This window comes from Ascaphus truei, chromosome 7 (assembly GCF_040206685.1).
Source record: "Ascaphus truei isolate aAscTru1 chromosome 7, aAscTru1.hap1, whole genome shotgun sequence".
In the NCBI taxonomy this organism is placed as follows: Eukaryota; Metazoa; Chordata; class Amphibia; order Anura; family Ascaphidae; genus Ascaphus; species Ascaphus truei.
Window position 1 is genome coordinate 17,129,931 of NC_134489.1, and position 17,880 is coordinate 17,147,810.

Consider the following 17,880-nt stretch of genomic DNA (forward strand, 5'->3'; position numbering starts at 1 on the left):
CCGTGCTAGATATTTAGCACATTGCTTCTTTTTTTTTTTTTTTTTACAATTCTTCTTAGAAACAATAGTCGCACGTTTATTCACACTGGAAACAACACCTTGGAAGAAATAGCAGTTCTGTTTCTTTTTTGGTAAAACCAGAAGCGCGAAAAAGTTAAATAAGTAGAAAATAAACAGAAAAAACGGTAAAAGGATAACAAAAAATGAGAAATCCCAGGGGAAAAGTTTAAAGAGGGGAAAAAAAATAAATCAAATGGACTCTCAGTATGTTACTGGCTCCTCCAGCGCTGAAGAGGTTAATTGTGTATGTGCTGAATATGTATAGATAATGTGTGGGCTGCCGGGGCGGGGAGAAGGTGCTGTTATAGGGACTTACGTTCGTTGCAGTAGGAGGCAATAGTCGACCATGACGGGGACTGTGTCCTGGGAGAAACAAAGATGGCAGCTTGTTAGGAACAGAGGCACCCATGTCGCCCTCCTAGCATGGTTTAACCCTTTCAGTGCTCGCAACAGATTTTGCAGGGCTGGCAATACTATAGCACAGGGGAGCGCAATCTTTTTTTCCCTGCGCCCCCCTGCCGGCTGTCCCCCTCTCCATGCGCCCCCCCCCCCTTACCTCGGCTCCAGCGTTCTGGGCGCCATGGGTTGCCATGGTAATGTGACATCACATGACCCCGCAGCGTTGCCATGGCAACGCATCTCCAGGAGCCGTCTGAGCAAGGTAAGTGCAGTTTAGGTTACAGAGGCCTTCGCCGCTTCCCCGGTATTTAATTTAAGAGCCTTCGGGAAGTGTGCGGGGCCTCTGTAACCCCCGCGCCCCCCACAGACAACCTCGTGCCCCCCGCAGACAACCTCGTGCCCCCCTGCTATAGCACATTGTATGTCTTGAATCACTTGCCGTATGAGCAAATGGGAGAGATTCAGGGTGTCGCCCCCGATCCCGCGTTACCAGGGATCCATGTTAATAGCCGTTAATGCCGGATCAGGGTGCGGCGCCTCCCGCCGACGCTCGGCAAATCCCGGCATACGTATATTATGCTGCATGGTGTGGCGTAGCCAAATCCAGTCCTCACAGGTCAGGTTTTCATGATATCCCTGCTTCAGCACAGGTGGCTCAATCAGTGGTTCAGCCATAAACGGCCTGGTCTTTATATTCTGGGGTGTGTGAAGAAGCATCTAGAAGATATCTATATCTATATACAGGGCCCGTCAAACTGGGCCAATACTCGCCCCCTCCCCCCCCCCCCCCCCCACGACACTTATCCGCGGCGGGGTCCGGTTGCAGGGTCCTGGCGGCGTCTCCCGGCCTTCTGCTGTCTTGTCGCCTTTAAAATCATGTTTTCCTCCTGCAGCACTATTCAAAATGGCTGCGCTAACGCCGCTTAACGTGGTGTCACGCAGCGTCCCATTACCATGGCAACGCAGCGCCGTGCGGCCATTTTGAATAGTGCCGCATGAAAAAAAAAATATGATTTTAAAGATCAAGACGGAGAAGACCGGGAGACACCGCCGCAGGTAAGCAGTCAACAGCGCCCACAATGCAGTCGCCGTGGCTATAGATATATAGATATATATATCTCAATTGGCTCCTGACAGCATTGGGGACCCTGTGTGACTCGTAACAGCAACAGAAGAATATAAGGTTGTTTTTACACCCCCCTGTTGCCTACTGGGAGAAAACCTGGATGGTACATTCCGTTGCCATGACTACAGGAGAGGTATAAGCCGGCCTGTGTGTTGTCTTTGTAACGATAATAACTCTAAAGCACTTTATCCTTTCAAAACCCCGCCATTCACAGGCACTGCTACCCCTAAGCCCCTAAATCCACGCAAAGCCGCTCACTTGTTTTTCAGTTACAGGGACCCAAACTTCCCATGTTAACTTAATGGCTACAAACATGTCACACGCTGCCTATAGTCTCCCCCGTAACTGAAACACTGCGGGACGGATTGTGCTCAAACCTTCCACCCGCGCTCCCCTTCCCCGTCCCACCCGCGCTCCTCTTCCCCGTCCCACCCGCGCTCCCCTTCCCCGTCCCACCCGCGCTCCCCTGCCCCGCGCTCCCCTTCCCCGTCCCACCCGCGCTCCCCTTCCCCGTCCCACCCGCTCTCCCCTTCCCAGTCCCACCCGCGCTCCCCTTCCCCGTCCCACCCGCGCACCCCTTCCCCGTCCCACCCGCGCTCCCCTGCCCCGTCCCTCCCGCGATCCCCTGCCCCGTCCCACCCGCGCTCCCCTTCCCAGTCCCACCCGCGCTCCCCTTCCCAGTCCCACCCGCGCTCCCCTTCCCCGTCCCACCCGCGCTCCCCTTCCCCGTCCCACCCGCGCTCCCCTTCCCCGTCCCACCCGCGCTCCCCTTCCCCGTCCCACCCGCGCTCCCCCTCCCCGTCCCACCCGCGCTCCCCTTCCCCGTCCCACCCGCGCTCCCCTGCCCCGCGCTCCCCTTCCCCGTCCCACCCGCGCTCCCCTGCCCCGCGCTCCCCTTCCCCGTCCCACCCGCGCTCCCCTTCCCCGTCCCACCCACGCTCCCCTTCCCCGTCCCACCCGCGCTCCCCTTCCCCGTCCCACCCGCGCTCCCCTTCCCCGTCCCACCCGCGCTCCCCTGCCCCGTCCCACCCGCGCTCCCCTGCCCCGTCCCACCCGCGCTCCCCGTCCCCGTCCCACCCGCGCTCCCCTTCCCCGTCCCACCCGCGCTCCCCTTCCCCGTCCCACCCGCGCTCCCCCTCCCCGTCCCACCCGCGCTCCCCTTCCCCGTCCCACCCGCGCTCCCCTGCCCCGCGCTCCCCTTCCCCGTCCCACCCGCGCTCCCCTGCCCCGCGCTCCCCTTCCCCGTCCCACCCGCGCTCCCCTTCCCCGTCCCACCCGCGCTCCCCTTCCCCGTCCCACCCGCGCTCCCCTTCCCCGTCCCACCCGCGCTCCCCTTCCCCGTCCCACCCGCGCTCCCCTTCCCCGTCCCACCGGACTGCTGCATTGTGAGAGTCAGGAGGGACTGAAAAAGGGGTTATAATGGAAATCTCGATCAAGCTGTAACGCACACACATACACACACACGGACACACACACAGGCGCACACACACACAGGCGCACACACACACAGGCGCACACACACGATAATTATGAAAATTCCACCGGTTTTCCATGATAACCGTCTTGAATCAAAACCAGTTCTCTTATTAAATGTCCAATAGGGTTTATATTATCCAATTCCATGTCTTTTGAAGCAGAACGATGTATGAATTAGACAAACTAGTAATTAAGAGTCTGGGTGTGTGCAAAAGTAAGTAAAACCCTGGTTTTATCAGCTAAATTAATGGGGATAATTAGAATCAGGTGTTTAAATAATTAGGTAGATCTTCAGGTGAGAGTTTGGGAGCCCCCACCCTATATAAAGGTCAGAAACTTTGTGGAAGATTTGCTTCATTAGATGGCCACTGTATGGCCAGTAACACTTTGCTTTCCAACGCGTTGCACGCCCCTCTGGCTGTAAAAGCGAGCACAGATATTACGCAGAACTGCAGCTGAATAAACAGCTTTTTGTTATAAAATGACAATCGTACTCTGATTGTCAGGAGCATCCACTACATTGAGGGTCATGCATGCATTGAAGGCAATTTTGGGGCAAATTTTTACCGTGCACCTACCGAATGGATGAAAGCATTTTGCTCCAATTTTCCCCCATCTGCCCCATTCTGCACCTTGGGGAGAGTCAGTAGGAGGAGTTGGGGGGAGTTACATGGTGCACAGATTATAATGAGATGTATCACATTCTGCGTCTCTGCCCCAGTTTGCACCTTGGGGAGAGTCAGTAGGAGGAGTTGGGAGGAGTTACATGGTGCACAGATTATAATGAGATGTATCACATTCTGCGTCTCTGCCCCAGCTTGCACCTTGGGGAGGGTCAGTAGGAAGAGTTGGGAGGAGTTACATGGTGCACAGATTATAATGAGATGTATCACATTCTGCGTCTCTGCCCCAGCTTGCACCTTGGGGAGAGTCAGTAGGAGGAGTTGGGGGGGAGTTACATGGTGCACAGATTATAATGAGATGTATCACATTCTGCATCTCTGCCCCAGCTTGCACCTTGGGGAGAGTCAGTAGGAGGAGTTGGGAGGAGTTACATGGTGCACAGATTATAATGAGATGTATCACATTCTGCGTCTCTGCCCCAGCTTGCACCTTGGGGAGAGTCAGTAGGAGGAGGTGGAGAGGAGTTACATGGTGCACAGATTATAATGAGATGTATCACATTCTGCGTCTCTGCCCCAGCTTGCACCTTGGGGAGAGTCAGTAGGAGGAGTTGGGGGGGAGTTACATGGTGCACAGATTATAATGAGATGCATCACATTCTGCGTCTCTGCCCCAGCTTGCACCTTGGGGAGAGTCAGTAGGAGGAGGTGGGGAGGAGTTACATAGTGCACAGATTATAATGAGATGCATCACATTCTGCGTCTCTCGGCCCCATCCTTTTCTCCCTTTATTTCCCCCAAAATTCTCCATATTTGGAATGGCGCAAGTACAACATACAGCATCATATGTAAGAAAGAACCGTGCGTCACAACACACCTTTCTCTGGGTTGATTGATAGACTCCTGATTTATACGCCTTTTCCAACACCTGTTTTACAGCAAACATTTAACTTCTATTTTGTCTTCATTATCCGGGTGCGTTTGCGGTGTCCTTACCTGGAAGTGCTGCTCCATCACCTGGATCTTTCCCTGCTCTGGGCATTTTCTCAGAGCTTTGTCTGTGTACTGCAGCAAGATTTCAACCATCTACGATTGGAAAGGAAACGAAATTGTGACGTTGGAGACCCCGCTGGGACGCGTTATCACGCCGCAAGAAATCCCACTCCACTGACGCAGCTTCACAGGCGGCAAAAGTAACCCTTTGGGCACCCCAATGACGTAGCTACCACATCAATTAGATTGTAAGCTCCTCGGAGCAGGGACTCCTCTTCCTTAATGTTACTCTTATGTCTGAAGCACTTATTCCCGTGACCTGTTATTTATATTACTTGTTATTTATATGATTACAACATGTATTACTACTGTGAAGCGCTATGTACATTTATGGCGCTATATAAATAAAGACATACTACTACTACAACATCACTGAGGTCTAGCCCTCCGGTGGGTCCCATAAGGTAGTAGCCACGTCGTGGGCTAGTGGAGATCGCGTTTTGCTCCTGTGGAGTGCTAAACCCAATCTAAAACAGAGACTCCTCCCTTTGCGTCAACAGTGACATCACAAAGAGTGATCATGAGGTGCCGTGTTCCCTCATGCACTCAAAGGGTTACAGGGGGAATCCCTTCTGGGACCAAAGTGTGCTAATGGCAGTGATGTGCTGACTTCCAGGTGACTTATGCCTTTGTGATCAAACTCGTGATTTGAAACCCTTTGTGGAAGTCAGTTAGTACAGACGGCGAGCGGAGACTTCTGAAGGGTTGATTTTCTCTGCTCATCCTTCTTGCACAATTTCCCCTACAAAAAAACACCACTGGGAGGGAGTGTAACTGTGAGTAAAAGGCGCTTCCGCCCACAGAGATTGCAGCCCTGGGTACAACTGTGAGATGTCACTTGGGAGGATCTCAGCTGCTTCCTGCGCAGAACCTTTGTTCTGCCTCGCTATCAGAGGACTACATCTTACCTTATCAGCAACGACACTTTTCCTTTTCTTCGGGTCCCCAGACAGAGCTACGGAGGAAGTCAGAGGCAAAACATCATCTCCTTCCTCTGCTTCATTCACTGCACACAGCAATACAGCGCAAGCACTTGCACATGCAACACCTAACCCCAGCATAAGATTCATGCCAAAATCCCAGCCCGGGTGCCTGACCCACTCCAACAAATTAAAATAAACCCCAAAGGATAGAACACATTCTGCTTTCATTAGAGTAGTTTGGGTCCATTTTTACTGTGACCAACAGCACATGAATAACCTCTGTTGTTTGTTTTTAACGCGGGTGTGTATAAGAGCATCTTTTCATATTACACCCCCCCCCCCTCCCCATCTCACCCCACCAAGACATTAGGATTCGATGGTCGTTTCTGTCTTCTTCCTTACCCACAACAGCCTTGGCTTTGCCCTCGTGGAAAGACCAAGCTAATGCCAGAGCTTCGTTATAACTGTCTTGTTTCAGTAGGTGATCAACTCTCTGGGGGGGAAAAAAACAGTTACCAACATGCACAGGGTGCATCTGGGGTGTGAGAAAAGGTTTTCCGCTCTGCGTGCGTTTAAACATTCCACTGAGGATCCTCATCCTCATTCCAATCCTCAATGGGATGTGTAAACGCACCCGAGAACGGAAAACATTTGAACTCAGAATGATAAGACTCTTTGACACCAAAACCAAAGGACTTAATGCGGATATGGGGTTTCTCACACCCTATCAAAATTGTTTGTAATTATCCTGCCTGCCTCTATTCTTATCCACACTTTCTCCCCCCCCCCCCAATACCTTTCCTTGTCACCACCCCCAAATATATATTGTAATATATATCACAATACATTACCCAAAACCGAAGTCAAGTGAAGACCGCCTTGAAGAAGGTCTCCTTTTAGGGGACCGAAACATCAGTCTTTCTATCGTGTCTTTTTTTGCTCAATACAGTATTTAGCATTTATTCCCTGCAATGTGCGGTTTCCTTATTTACACTGGACTTCGGTTTTGGGTAATGTATTGGGTTTTGGGTAAGGTATTGGGTTTTGGGTAATGTATTGCTGCATATTGTTTCTATGAAGCGTGCACTTGCCCATACTATTGGAGTGCCGTGTATGTATGTATACACACACACACACACACACACACACACACACACTATATATGCATGCACACAATCACTTGGGTACATACAGACTGATCTATATGCACACAGATACATAAATACACATGTGCATATCATACACACACACACTTCTGAACACACCCACAGAACATGCAGTACGCCTGCTTTCACGATGGCACAGGACTAGATAACATTGGGATCGGCTCCCTCTGCAGCGTCCCCGTCCTGCCTGTGCTCCGCTGCAGCTCTTACCTCTCGCCAGTTCCTCAGCATCATGGCATGGACCGACTGCGAGAGAGGAAGAGGGAGAGTGTGAAGGGGAGGAAGTGCCGCGTCTCACAGTGACTGCGCGTTTACTCACAGCCAGGAGAGCATGAAAAAGGAAACACCGCTTTAAACACGCAGACCCCGCAGCACGTACAGGAAAGGAGAAACCCAGCACTTAAACCACTTCAGTATGTGCACGCAGGATGCTTTTCACATTTAAAACAGAAGGCAGTATGTGTTGGGGTGTAGCCCCCCCAGTAAAAATTAAAACACTCAAAAGCAGCAATTCCTCCCCCCCTTTTCCATACTGGATGGGAATATGGGGGTCCTTTGGGGTCCAGGCTGCTATTTTCAGCTCCGGGCACCACCCGGTTGCCGAGATACTTCTCGGTGAAATTACCAGGTTTAAAGCTCCCTCCTGGGGAAACAAAATGGCTGCCAAAAATCTCAGAACAACAGGAAGCCACATCATCATCGGTTGTGGCTATGATGGCCATTTAAATCCCAGCAAGTTACACCCGGTAATTATCTCGGGAACCAGCGAGTCCCCAGAGCTGAAAATGGTTCAGCTGCAGGTGAGCCCCGATTTCCATTCTGTAACAAAAAAAGGGGGACAGGTTAGGGGGAATTAGTGCTTTAAGCCCTAAAACATTCATTTCCATTCACAATATTTGCTTCTATATGTAATAAATATGATGAATGCATTTTTCAAGGACACATTATGCATTGCAGAGAGTATTGGGGTCTGAGAGAGGCGGTCATTATTAGGAATAACTCATTACAAGAGAAACGTATTGGGTTACAGGGTTGGAGACATTTAGAACAGGGGCGGCCAACGCCAGTCTTCAAGGGCCACCAACAGGCCAGGTTTACAGGATATCCCTGCTTCAGCACAGGTGGCTCAACCAGTCCCTGCTTCAGCACGTGTGTATATTTAAAAAAGAAAAGGGAAATAAATCCCCGATTGGTGTGACGGTAGGGGTAGCTGGCTAACCTATTAAAGAGAAATCCCAGCTAGTTACCCCTAAAAAAAAAACATATAACTTGGCTGGCTAAGTAATGTATATTTCAGCCCAATGTATGTAAGGTCTGGGGAAGTACAGGGAATGTGGGCTAGCTGTGTGTCATTCTAAGTCCTGTCTTTTACACAGATACCATATGTCTGTATTTATTCCTGTGTTAGCAATTCCCCCCAGCGTAGATACATGGTATTGTGAGGTGATGAAATGAACATGTCAGCCCTGCAAATCCAAATGATGTTATGTGCCTGTCCCTATGATTTCTATGGAGGGAGTTTCTGTAATCCATTTAGCTGAGCTGAGCCATAGAAAGGATATGATCAGGACAAAGGTTGGGGACTAATTGATAGAATCGGTTACCAGGTCTGTTTCTCTTGGCTGGCTGCCATTGCTCAATGTTAAAGGATAGCCACCAAGGGATATATAAGGGGCGCTGCTGATCAGAGCACTAGTCCAACTCAACTGTGGCAAGTAACACAGATCAAGAAGCTTCCTAAAGAGTGCGACAATACACTCAACAAGAGAACTTGGAGTAATGAGGCTCAAGCCTCGGTATCCAATATAACCACTGACAGATTTAATCTGTCAGTCAGAACAGAACGATCAGAGCACTAGTCCATCTGAGAGACACTCTGGGAAGGAGTGTGGATCTCGACTGTGACCAGCTGGAGATACATGTCAGGGTGGCTGCTGTGTGTTCAGCACTCCTGACATCCAGAAGCAGAGAAGCTGACAGGGTAAACCCATTTGAAGCGGGTCCCTGCACCTAGTGCGACTAGAGACTTCCCCCCCCAGGTCCCCAGTGTGGCAAGTGTATGTAAGTGTGTGTGTAAGTGTCTGTAATGCTCCTTTCTGGATCCGGGTTGGGATGTTGTGATTTACAGTCCTGGTGCCCTTGTCCTTGTTAATGATCTTATAGCTGCTGCTCCTGGAGTGCTACTGTTTCCTCGTACAATAGAAGTCAGTTGTAGTAGTAACAATACATACACGCCCCGAGGAAGAGCTACTATTAGCTTGAAACGCGTAGGCCTATCGTATTGAAACATTTTGATCCAGTATAATCAAAGATCATTGATTATTTTTTGTTAAATCAAGGGAACTCCTTGCGCATTACTTTCCTGGGGGAGAAATTGTGGGTTAGCTATGGGTACTCGAGAAAGAGGCGTAAGTATTCTGTGGATGCAACACATCCTGGTTCTCCAGGGTTTATCATCTTAATTATGTGCATCTTAAAGTGAGAATCTTTAAGTGAATATGTAGTTAGACTATACAGGCATACCCCGCATTAACGTACGCAATGGGACCGGAGTATGTATGTAACTACAGGCATACCCCGCATTAACATACGCAATGGGACCGGAGCATGTATGTAACTACAGGCATACCCTGCATTAACGTACGCAATGGGACCGGAGTATGTATGTAACTACAGGCATACCCTGCATTAACGTACGCAATGGGACCGGAGCATGTATGTAACTATGTAACACAGGCATACCCCGCATTAACATACGCAATGGGACCGGAGCATGTATGTAACTATGTAACACAGGCATACCCTTAATTAACATACGCAATGGGACCGGAGCATGTATGTAACTACAGGCATACCCTGCATTAACGTACGCAATGGGACCGGAGTATGTATGTAACTACAGGCATACCCCGCATTAACATACGCAATGGGACCGGAGCATGTATGTAACTACAGGCATACCCCGCATTAACGTACACAATGGGACCGGAGCATGTATGTAACTACAGGCATACCCCGCATTAACGTACACAATGGGACCGGAGCATGTATGTAACTACAGGCATACCCCGCATTAACGTACACAATGGGACCGGAGCATGTATGTAACTACAGGCATACCCCGCATTAACATACGCAATGGGACCGGAGCATGTATGTAACACAGGCATACCCCGCATTAACGTACACAATGGGACCGGAGCATGTATGTAAAGCGAAAATGTACTTAAAGTGAAGCACTCCCTTTTTTCCACGTATTGATGCAATGTACTGTACTGCAATCGTCATATGCGTGCAGAACTGTAGTCTCCCGCTTGCGCACAGCTTCGGTGCAGGTAGGGAGCCGGTATTGCTGTTCAGGACGTGCTGACAGGCGCATGCGCGAGCTGCCGTTTGCCTATTGGGCGATATGTCCTTACTCGCGAGTGTATTTAAAGCGAGTGTCCTTAAAGCGGGGTATGCCTGTAGTTGGAGTGGGATCCTTCTGCAAATTCTTGAACACAAGGCAACAAACGGTGAGCTCATCAGACCACACTATTATCCCACGTCTGTTAGCCTGCACAATTAACTCCTCTGTACACTTTATTTACTGCAGTTTCTCACCCAACACTTGTCTGCACACAACTTCCTCTCCCATCCCCGAAATCCCTCCGAATCCCTGAACAGACCCTAGCATCAAATGCAGCACGCTTTCTGTGGCAAGTAAAAGTCACACATCTACTGTCTTCTCAATGCACACAATATCTTGGCATACCACAGCTTCATGCAAAGTTACCTACCTTTGTGATAATGAACCTGCTACTTACCTAAAGTTTGCTAGTTACTGTGCCCTCATGGAGATGTTACTCTCGCTATCCACTACAAACTCCTCCCTCCTGACTCACACCTACTATCATCATACACCCGGACAACTCAAAAGCCTTGCACTATCTACTGAACGCCGGTGGAGAACTCTGAAAACCAGCACACCAACCACAACTCACTCTAATGGCAAACATCACAAATCTACAACTTGCAAACAACTGCTCAAATCTCTATTTATACTGTTACTCTCTTTAGCAGGCGATACTGAACGTAACCCAGGCCCTCCGTTTTCAACTCTGTCCCATACCCCTGAGAATATCACTTTCAAATTCCAAAAGGGAACATCTGCCATCCATATAAATATCTGTAGTCCAAACTTGATGAACTAAGGGCATGGTGCCTTATGCATAAACCCCAAGCTATCATTCTCACAGAAACATGGCTAACCCTAGAAGCAAATATCGCCATTCAGGGATACTCCATTTCTACAAAACAAAGGTCAAAGAGAGGAGGAGGGGGCGTTACTTTATATTGAAGACACCTTACAATTTACACTGCTAAACTGCCTCCCAAGCCCACACCCTCTTTTGAAATCCTAGTTGGCAAAATGTGCCCATTCTCATTACTGGCATCTACTGCCCCACCAAAGCCCCCTACAATCCCGAACTGATATCACTCAGTTTGTTGGCTCAATATACTCTCTGAACGGGAAGTGTGAGCTGTTAGTTCTTGGAGATTAGCTGGGCCCTAAAAACAGCACAATCCAGACACAACTGAAGTCACTAAACCTAACCCGACTAATTTCCCAACCCACACGCACAAACCTGAAATCCCACAACCCTTCCTTGCTAGACTGGGCTCTCTCCTCTAGTCCCAGCAGAATCCAATCCTCTGGCATCCTACCTGACATTTTCAGTGGTCGTGCAGCAGCACAATAGCTTGCAGGAAGCAGCAGTGTGAGGGAGAGTTTGTACCTTAGTTCCAAGGTAGAAGATCTGACCCCCGTAGCTGCTGATCGACTGGTAACAGGCTTTTTCTCCAACCAGGGCCTGCAACAAACACCCAGCAAATAAACATGATCACATTTTTATCCATCTATAAATATGAGCAAAAATTGGGTTAAAAAAAAAAATAACACAATTGCGGATTAGAATTGCAGTGCGCAGTTTCCCATGCGTCCTGAACATTAAAGCAGCAATCCCGCACATTTTGTCTATTATTTGTTGACAGAATCAGAACCCGAGGGTCCGCCTGAGCTGAACCGCTTCATTTATAACCCGTGGGACCCCCAGCTCCTGAGATATTTACCGGTTTAACTGCCAGTGTTGTATCTTTAAAGATGGTTGCCGCGGTCCTCCATCAGGAAGCCGCGACGTCATCTCTACCATGACATTGCGGCTTCCTATTGGCCCGTGGGACCCATCGGTTTGGCGGCCATTTTTATTTCCCAAAAGCCAACGGAAAAAAAACCCACTGGTAAGTATCTCAGAAGCTTGGGGGCTCCCTGGAGCCAAAATAAGTGGGGTTCAGCTCAGGAGATCCACGGGGTTCAAATTCTGTAGCTTTAACATATATAGGTAAATTGTAGTACGGCGCCTTATATTATTAACTACAATGTGAGCAGAAGTGAGGAACAGGTCATGTTCTGCATACTAGCACTGAAATGATGTTAAGAGTCCTGGGTTTGCAACAGTGTCATTCCCACGTGCAGTTATAGAGGAGTTTGGGGATATCCCACGTGCAGTTATAGAGGAGTTTGGGGATATCCCACGTGCAGTTATAGAGGAGTTTGGGGATATCCCACGTGCAGTTATAGAGGAGTTTGGGGGTATCCCACGTGCAGTTATAGAGGAGTTTGGGGATATCCCACGTGCAGTTATAGAGGAGTTTGGGGATATCCCACGTGCAGTTATAGAGGAGTTTGGGGATATCCCACGTGCACTTATAGAGGAGTTTGGGGATATCCCACGTGCAGTTATAGAGGAGTTTGGGGATATCCCACGTGCAGTTATAGAGGAGTTTGGGGATATCCCACGTGCAGTTATAGAGGAGTTTGGGGATATCCCACGTGCAGTTATAGAGGAGTTTGGGGATATCCCACGTGCAGTTATAGAGGAGTTTGGGGATATCCCACGTGCAGTTATAGAGGAGTTTGGGGATATCCCACGTGCAGTTATAGAGGAGATTGGGGATATCCCACGTGCAGTTATAGAGGAGTTTGGGGATATCCCACGTGCAGTTATAGAGGAGTTTGGGGATATCCCACGTGCAGTTATAGAGGAGTTTGGGGGTATCCCACGTGCAGTTATAGAGGAGTTTGGGGATATCCCACGTGCAGTTATAGAGGAGTTTGGGGATATCCCACGTGCAGTTATAGAGGAGTTTGGGGATATCCCACGTGCACTTATAGAGGAGTTTGGGGATATCCCACGTGCAGTTATAGAGGAGTTTGGGGATATCCCACGTGCAGTTATAGAGGAGTTTGGGGATATCCCACGTGCAGTTATAGAGGAGTTTGGGGATATCCCACGTGCAGTTATAGAGGAGTTTGGGGATATCCCACGTGCAGTTATAGAGGAGTTTGGGGATATCCCACGTGCAGTTATAGAGGAGTTTGGGGATATCCCACGTGCAGTTATAGAGGAGATTGGGGATATCCCACGTGCAGTTATAGAGGAGATTGGGGATATCCCACGTGCAGTTATAGAGGAGTTTGGGGATATCCCACGTGCAGTTATAGAGGAGTTTGGGGATATCCCACGTGCAGTTATAGAGGAGTTTGGGGATATCCCACGTGCAGTTATAGAGGAGTTTGGGGATATCCCACGTGCAGTTATAGAGGAGATTGGGGATATCCCACGTGCAGTTATAGAGGAGTTTGGGGATATCCCACGTGCAGTTATAGAGGAGTTTGGGGATATCCCACGTGCAGTTACAGAGGAGTTTGGGGATATCCCACGTGCAGTTATAGAGGAGATTGGGGATATCCCACGTGCAGTTACAGAGGAGTTTGGGGATATCCCACGTGCAGTTATAGAGGAGTTTGGGGATATCCCACGTGCAGTTATAGAGGAGTTTGGGGATATCCCACGTGCAGTTATAGAGGAGTTTGGGGATATCCCACGTGCAGTTATAGAGGAGATTGGGGATATCCCACGTGCAGTTATAGAGGAGTTTGGGGATATCCCACGTGCAGTTATAGAGGAGTTTGGGGATATCCCACGTGCAGTTATAGAGGAGATTGGGGATATCCCACGTGCAGTTATAGAGGAGTTTGGGGATATCCCACGTGCAGTTATAGAGGAGTTTGGGGGTATCCCACGTGCAGTTATAGAGGAGTTTGGGGGTATCCCACGTGCAGTTATAGAGGAGTTTGGGGATATTCCACGTGCAGTTATAGAGGAGTTTGGGGATATCCCACGTGCAGTTATAGAGGAGTTTGGGGATATCCCACGTGCAGTTATAGAGGAGTTTGGGGATATCCCACGTGCAGTTATAGAGGAGTTTGGGGATATCCCACGTGCAGTTATAGAGGAGTTTGGGGATATCCCACGTGCAGTTATAGAGGAGTTTGGGGATATCCCACGTGCAGTTATAGAGGAGTTTGGGGATATCCCACGTGCAGTTACAGAGGAGTTTGGGGATATCCCACGTGCAGTTATAGAGGAGTTTGGGGATATCCCACGTGCAGTTACAGAGGAGTTTGGGGATATCCCACGTGCAGTTATAGAGGAGTTTGGGGATATCCCACGTGCAGTTATAGAGGAGTTTGGGGATATCCCACGTGCAGTTATAGAGGAGTTTGGGGATATCCCACGTGCAGTTATAGAGGAGTTTGGGGATATCCCACGTGCAGTTATAGAGGAGTTTGGGGATATCCCACGTGCAGTTATAGAGGAGTTTGGGGATATCCCACGTGCAGTTATAGAGGAGTTTGGGGATATCCCACGTGCAGTTATAGAGGAGTTTGGGGATATCCCACGTGCAGTTATAGAGGAGTTTGGGGATATCCCACGTGCACTTATAGAGGAGTTTGGGGATATCCCACGTGCACTTATAGAGGAGTTTGGGGATATCCCACGTGCAGTTATAGAGGAGTTTGGGGATATCCCACGTGCAGTTATAGAGGAGTTTGGGGATATCCCACGTGCAGTTATAGAGGAGTTTGGGGATATCCCACGTGCAGTTATAGAGGAGTTTGGGGGTATCCCACGTGCAGTTACAGAGGAGTTTGGGGGTATCCCACGTGCAGTTACAGAGGAGTTTGGGGGTATCCCACGTGCAGTTACAGAGGAGTTTGGGGGTATCCCACGTGCAGTTACAGAGGAGTTTGGGGATATCCCACGTGCAGTTACAGAGGAGTTTGGGGATATCCCACGTGCAGTTATAGAGGAGTTTGGGGATATCCCACGTGCAGTTATAGAGGAGATTGGGGATATCCCACGTGCAGTTATAGAGGAGTTTGGGGATATCCCACGTGCAGTTATAGAGGAGTTTGGGGATATCCCACGTGCAGTTATAGAGGAGTTTGGGGATATCCCACGTGCAGTTATAGAGGAGTTTGGGGATATCCCACGTGCAGTTATAGAGGAGTTTGGGGATATCCCACGTGCAGTTATAGAGGAGTTTGGGGATATCCCACGTGCAGTTATAGAGGAGATTGGGGATATCCCACGTGCAGTTATAGAGGAGTTTGGGGATATCCCACGTGCAGTTATAGAGGAGTTTGGGGATATCCCACGTGCAGTTATAGAGGAGTTTGGGGATATCCCACGTGCAGTTATAGAGGAGTTTGGGGATATCCCACGTGCAGTTATAGAGGAGTTTGGGGATATCCCACGTGCAGTTATAGAGGAGTTTGGGGATATCCCACGTGCAGTTATAGAGGAGTTTGGGGATATCCCACGTGCAGTTATAGAGGAGTTTGGGGATATCCCACGTGCAGTTATAGAGGAGTTTGGGGATATCCCACGTGCAGTTATAGAGGAGTTTGGGGATATCCCACGTGCAGTTATAGAGGAGATTGGGGATATCCCACGTGCAGTTATAGAGGAGTTTGGGGATATCCCACGTGCAGTTATAGAGGAGTTTGGGGATATCCCACGTGCAGTTATAGAGGAGTTTGGGGATATCCCACGTGCAGTTATAGAGGAGTTTGGGGATATCCCACGTGCAGTTATAGAGGAGTTTGGGGATATCCCACGTGCAGTTATAGAGGAGTTTGGGGATATCCCACGTGCAGTTATAGAGGAGTTTGGGGATATCCCACGTGCAGTTATAGAGGAGTTTGGGGATATCCCACGTGCAGTTATAGAGGAGTTTGGGGATATCCCACGTGCAGTTATAGAGGAGTTTGGGGATATCCCACGTGCAGTTATAGAGGAGTTTGGGGATATCCCACGTGCAGTTATAGAGGAGTTTGGGGATATCCCACGTGCAGTTATAGAGGAGTTTGGGGATATCCCACGTGCAGTTATAGAGGAGATTGGGGATATCCCACGTGCAGTTATAGAGGAGTTTGGGGATATCCCACGTGCAGTTATAGAGGAGTTTGGGGATATCCCACGTGCAGTTATAGAGGAGTTTGGGGATATCCCACGTGCAGTTATAGAGGAGTTTGGGGATATCCCACGTGCAGTTATAGAGGAGTTTGGGGATATCCCACGTGCAGTTATAGAGGAGTTTGGGGATATCCCACGTGCAGTTATAGAGGAGTTTGGGGATATCCCACGTGCAGTTATAGAGGAGTTTGGGGATATCCCACGTGCAGTTATAGAGGAGTTTGGGGATATCCCACGTGCAGTTATAGAGGAGTTTGGGGATATCCCACGTGTACAGATTTTAGAACCATGATATGCAGGTAATGTCTTCTCAATAAATACAAGAAAGACCCTTATATGTCTGCACTTGGATGATAAAATATACTTTTATTGAACTCACTTAAAATTCTCAATTTTGTAGCTACAAAAAAAAAAGTAAATAAAACCCCCCAATAAAATCAATGGGAAAATATAATCTGAACGTGATCTCCCACTGAATAAATGGGGTTTATCTGTTACAATCTGCTGTATAATACAGCCGGACTTGTCTCGTGTAACCTTCTAATCAATATTCTGCTATTTCTAAAGCCACTTTTATAACGAAAATAAAGTATTAAGACCAAAAAGACAGTGTTCTTGGATTTGAATCTGCCACCTCTGTGGAATCCTATCTACTAGTTTTAAAGCAGCGTCCATCTCGACTCCTCCTCTGCATGGTCTTTGAATCTGCCAATATACACAATATCAGATGTATCTAATGCTACGTATTAATCCAACAACAGAGAGAGACCCTAATGGAGTGTATCAAAGGGAATAGAATAACTATGTGAGATAAAGTGAAATGGTTCTAGGCTCTACAGTGTGAGTATGTCAGAAGAATAAAGGAAAGATCTGTCGTCTAGCAGGAAAAGAGTAAGGCCGTGATTATACCCAACAGCGTGGCGTCAAAACAACAAGCAAAAATCCTATGGAACTGCTCATACCGCTGGCGACGGTCGCGCTGGCGACGGTGCTGCAAAGCGGATGGGTGGGGAAGAGACAGAGGGTTTTGTTTTTCTCTGTCCCGTGAGCGGTTCAGCCAATGAGGACGAACCGCACACGGCCACGCCTCCAAGCCTCCTCTGCTCTCTCTCCCCGGTATAATCAAGATGCTGCTCGGCGGCAGCGCTGGGCGACATCACAATAGCGCTGCCGCCTTGCAGCACTTGGGTATAATCTCAGCCTGCGGCCGAGTCCATGGTGCAGGCGTGCGTGGGCACGACGGGGGTGCAAGCGCGCGCCACGGGGTGCATGGGCGCGCGCACACCTGTCAGCCGAGCGATCTGTGGACTACAGATCCTCGCGACCGGGAGGCGTGTCGGAGGCGTGGCCGATGACGTCACGGAGCTGGTTCGCCCTCATTGGGCAAACCGCTCGGCCATCGCAAGACAAAGTAAAAAAAAAAAAAAAAAAAACGTTGTCTCGCGAAAAAACAGCCGCGCTGTCGCTCACATCCACTGTGAACGTTCCCATAGACCTCAATGTGTTTGATCGCGCCACACAAGCGATCGCCCAGTCGCGCAATAAGAGATAAACCCAACCTAAAGATACTCTCTTCCCTATAATGTCCTATTAATAAGCTATTTATAGGTGTTTGTTGCTAAAATGTTTGTAGGCTCGTTACAATTGCGTCTGTCTTGACTGTAAATAATCTGAATTTAGCCAGTATAC

The 17,880-nt window shown here is 49.0% G+C and overlaps 1 protein-coding gene across 7 annotated transcripts in view; it reads right to left on the reverse strand.

The window, feature by feature from the left end:
- The window catches only part of VPS8 (VPS8 subunit of CORVET complex), a 128,508-nt gene that overhangs the window by 72,631 nt on the left and 37,997 nt on the right, over positions 1-17,880 (reverse strand). For 5 of the 7 annotated variants that reach the window (XM_075607105.1, XM_075607106.1, XM_075607104.1 and 2 more), the window contains 7 exons: positions 11,605-11,679; positions 7,037-7,072; positions 6,063-6,153; positions 5,646-5,692; positions 4,681-4,770; positions 3,640-3,693; positions 377-423 (listed from right to left, as the gene is read on the reverse strand). In XM_075607105.1, coding sequence (XP_075463220.1) covers positions 377-423; positions 3,640-3,693; positions 4,681-4,770; positions 5,646-5,692; positions 6,063-6,153; positions 7,037-7,072; positions 11,605-11,679 — 440 coding nt within the window. Of the gene's footprint in view, positions 1-376; positions 424-949; positions 1,214-3,639; positions 3,694-4,680; positions 4,771-5,645; positions 5,693-6,062; positions 6,154-7,036; positions 7,073-11,604; positions 11,680-17,880 lie in introns of those variants that run through there. The other 2 variants (XM_075607107.1, XM_075607110.1) reach the window with 2 other exon arrangements.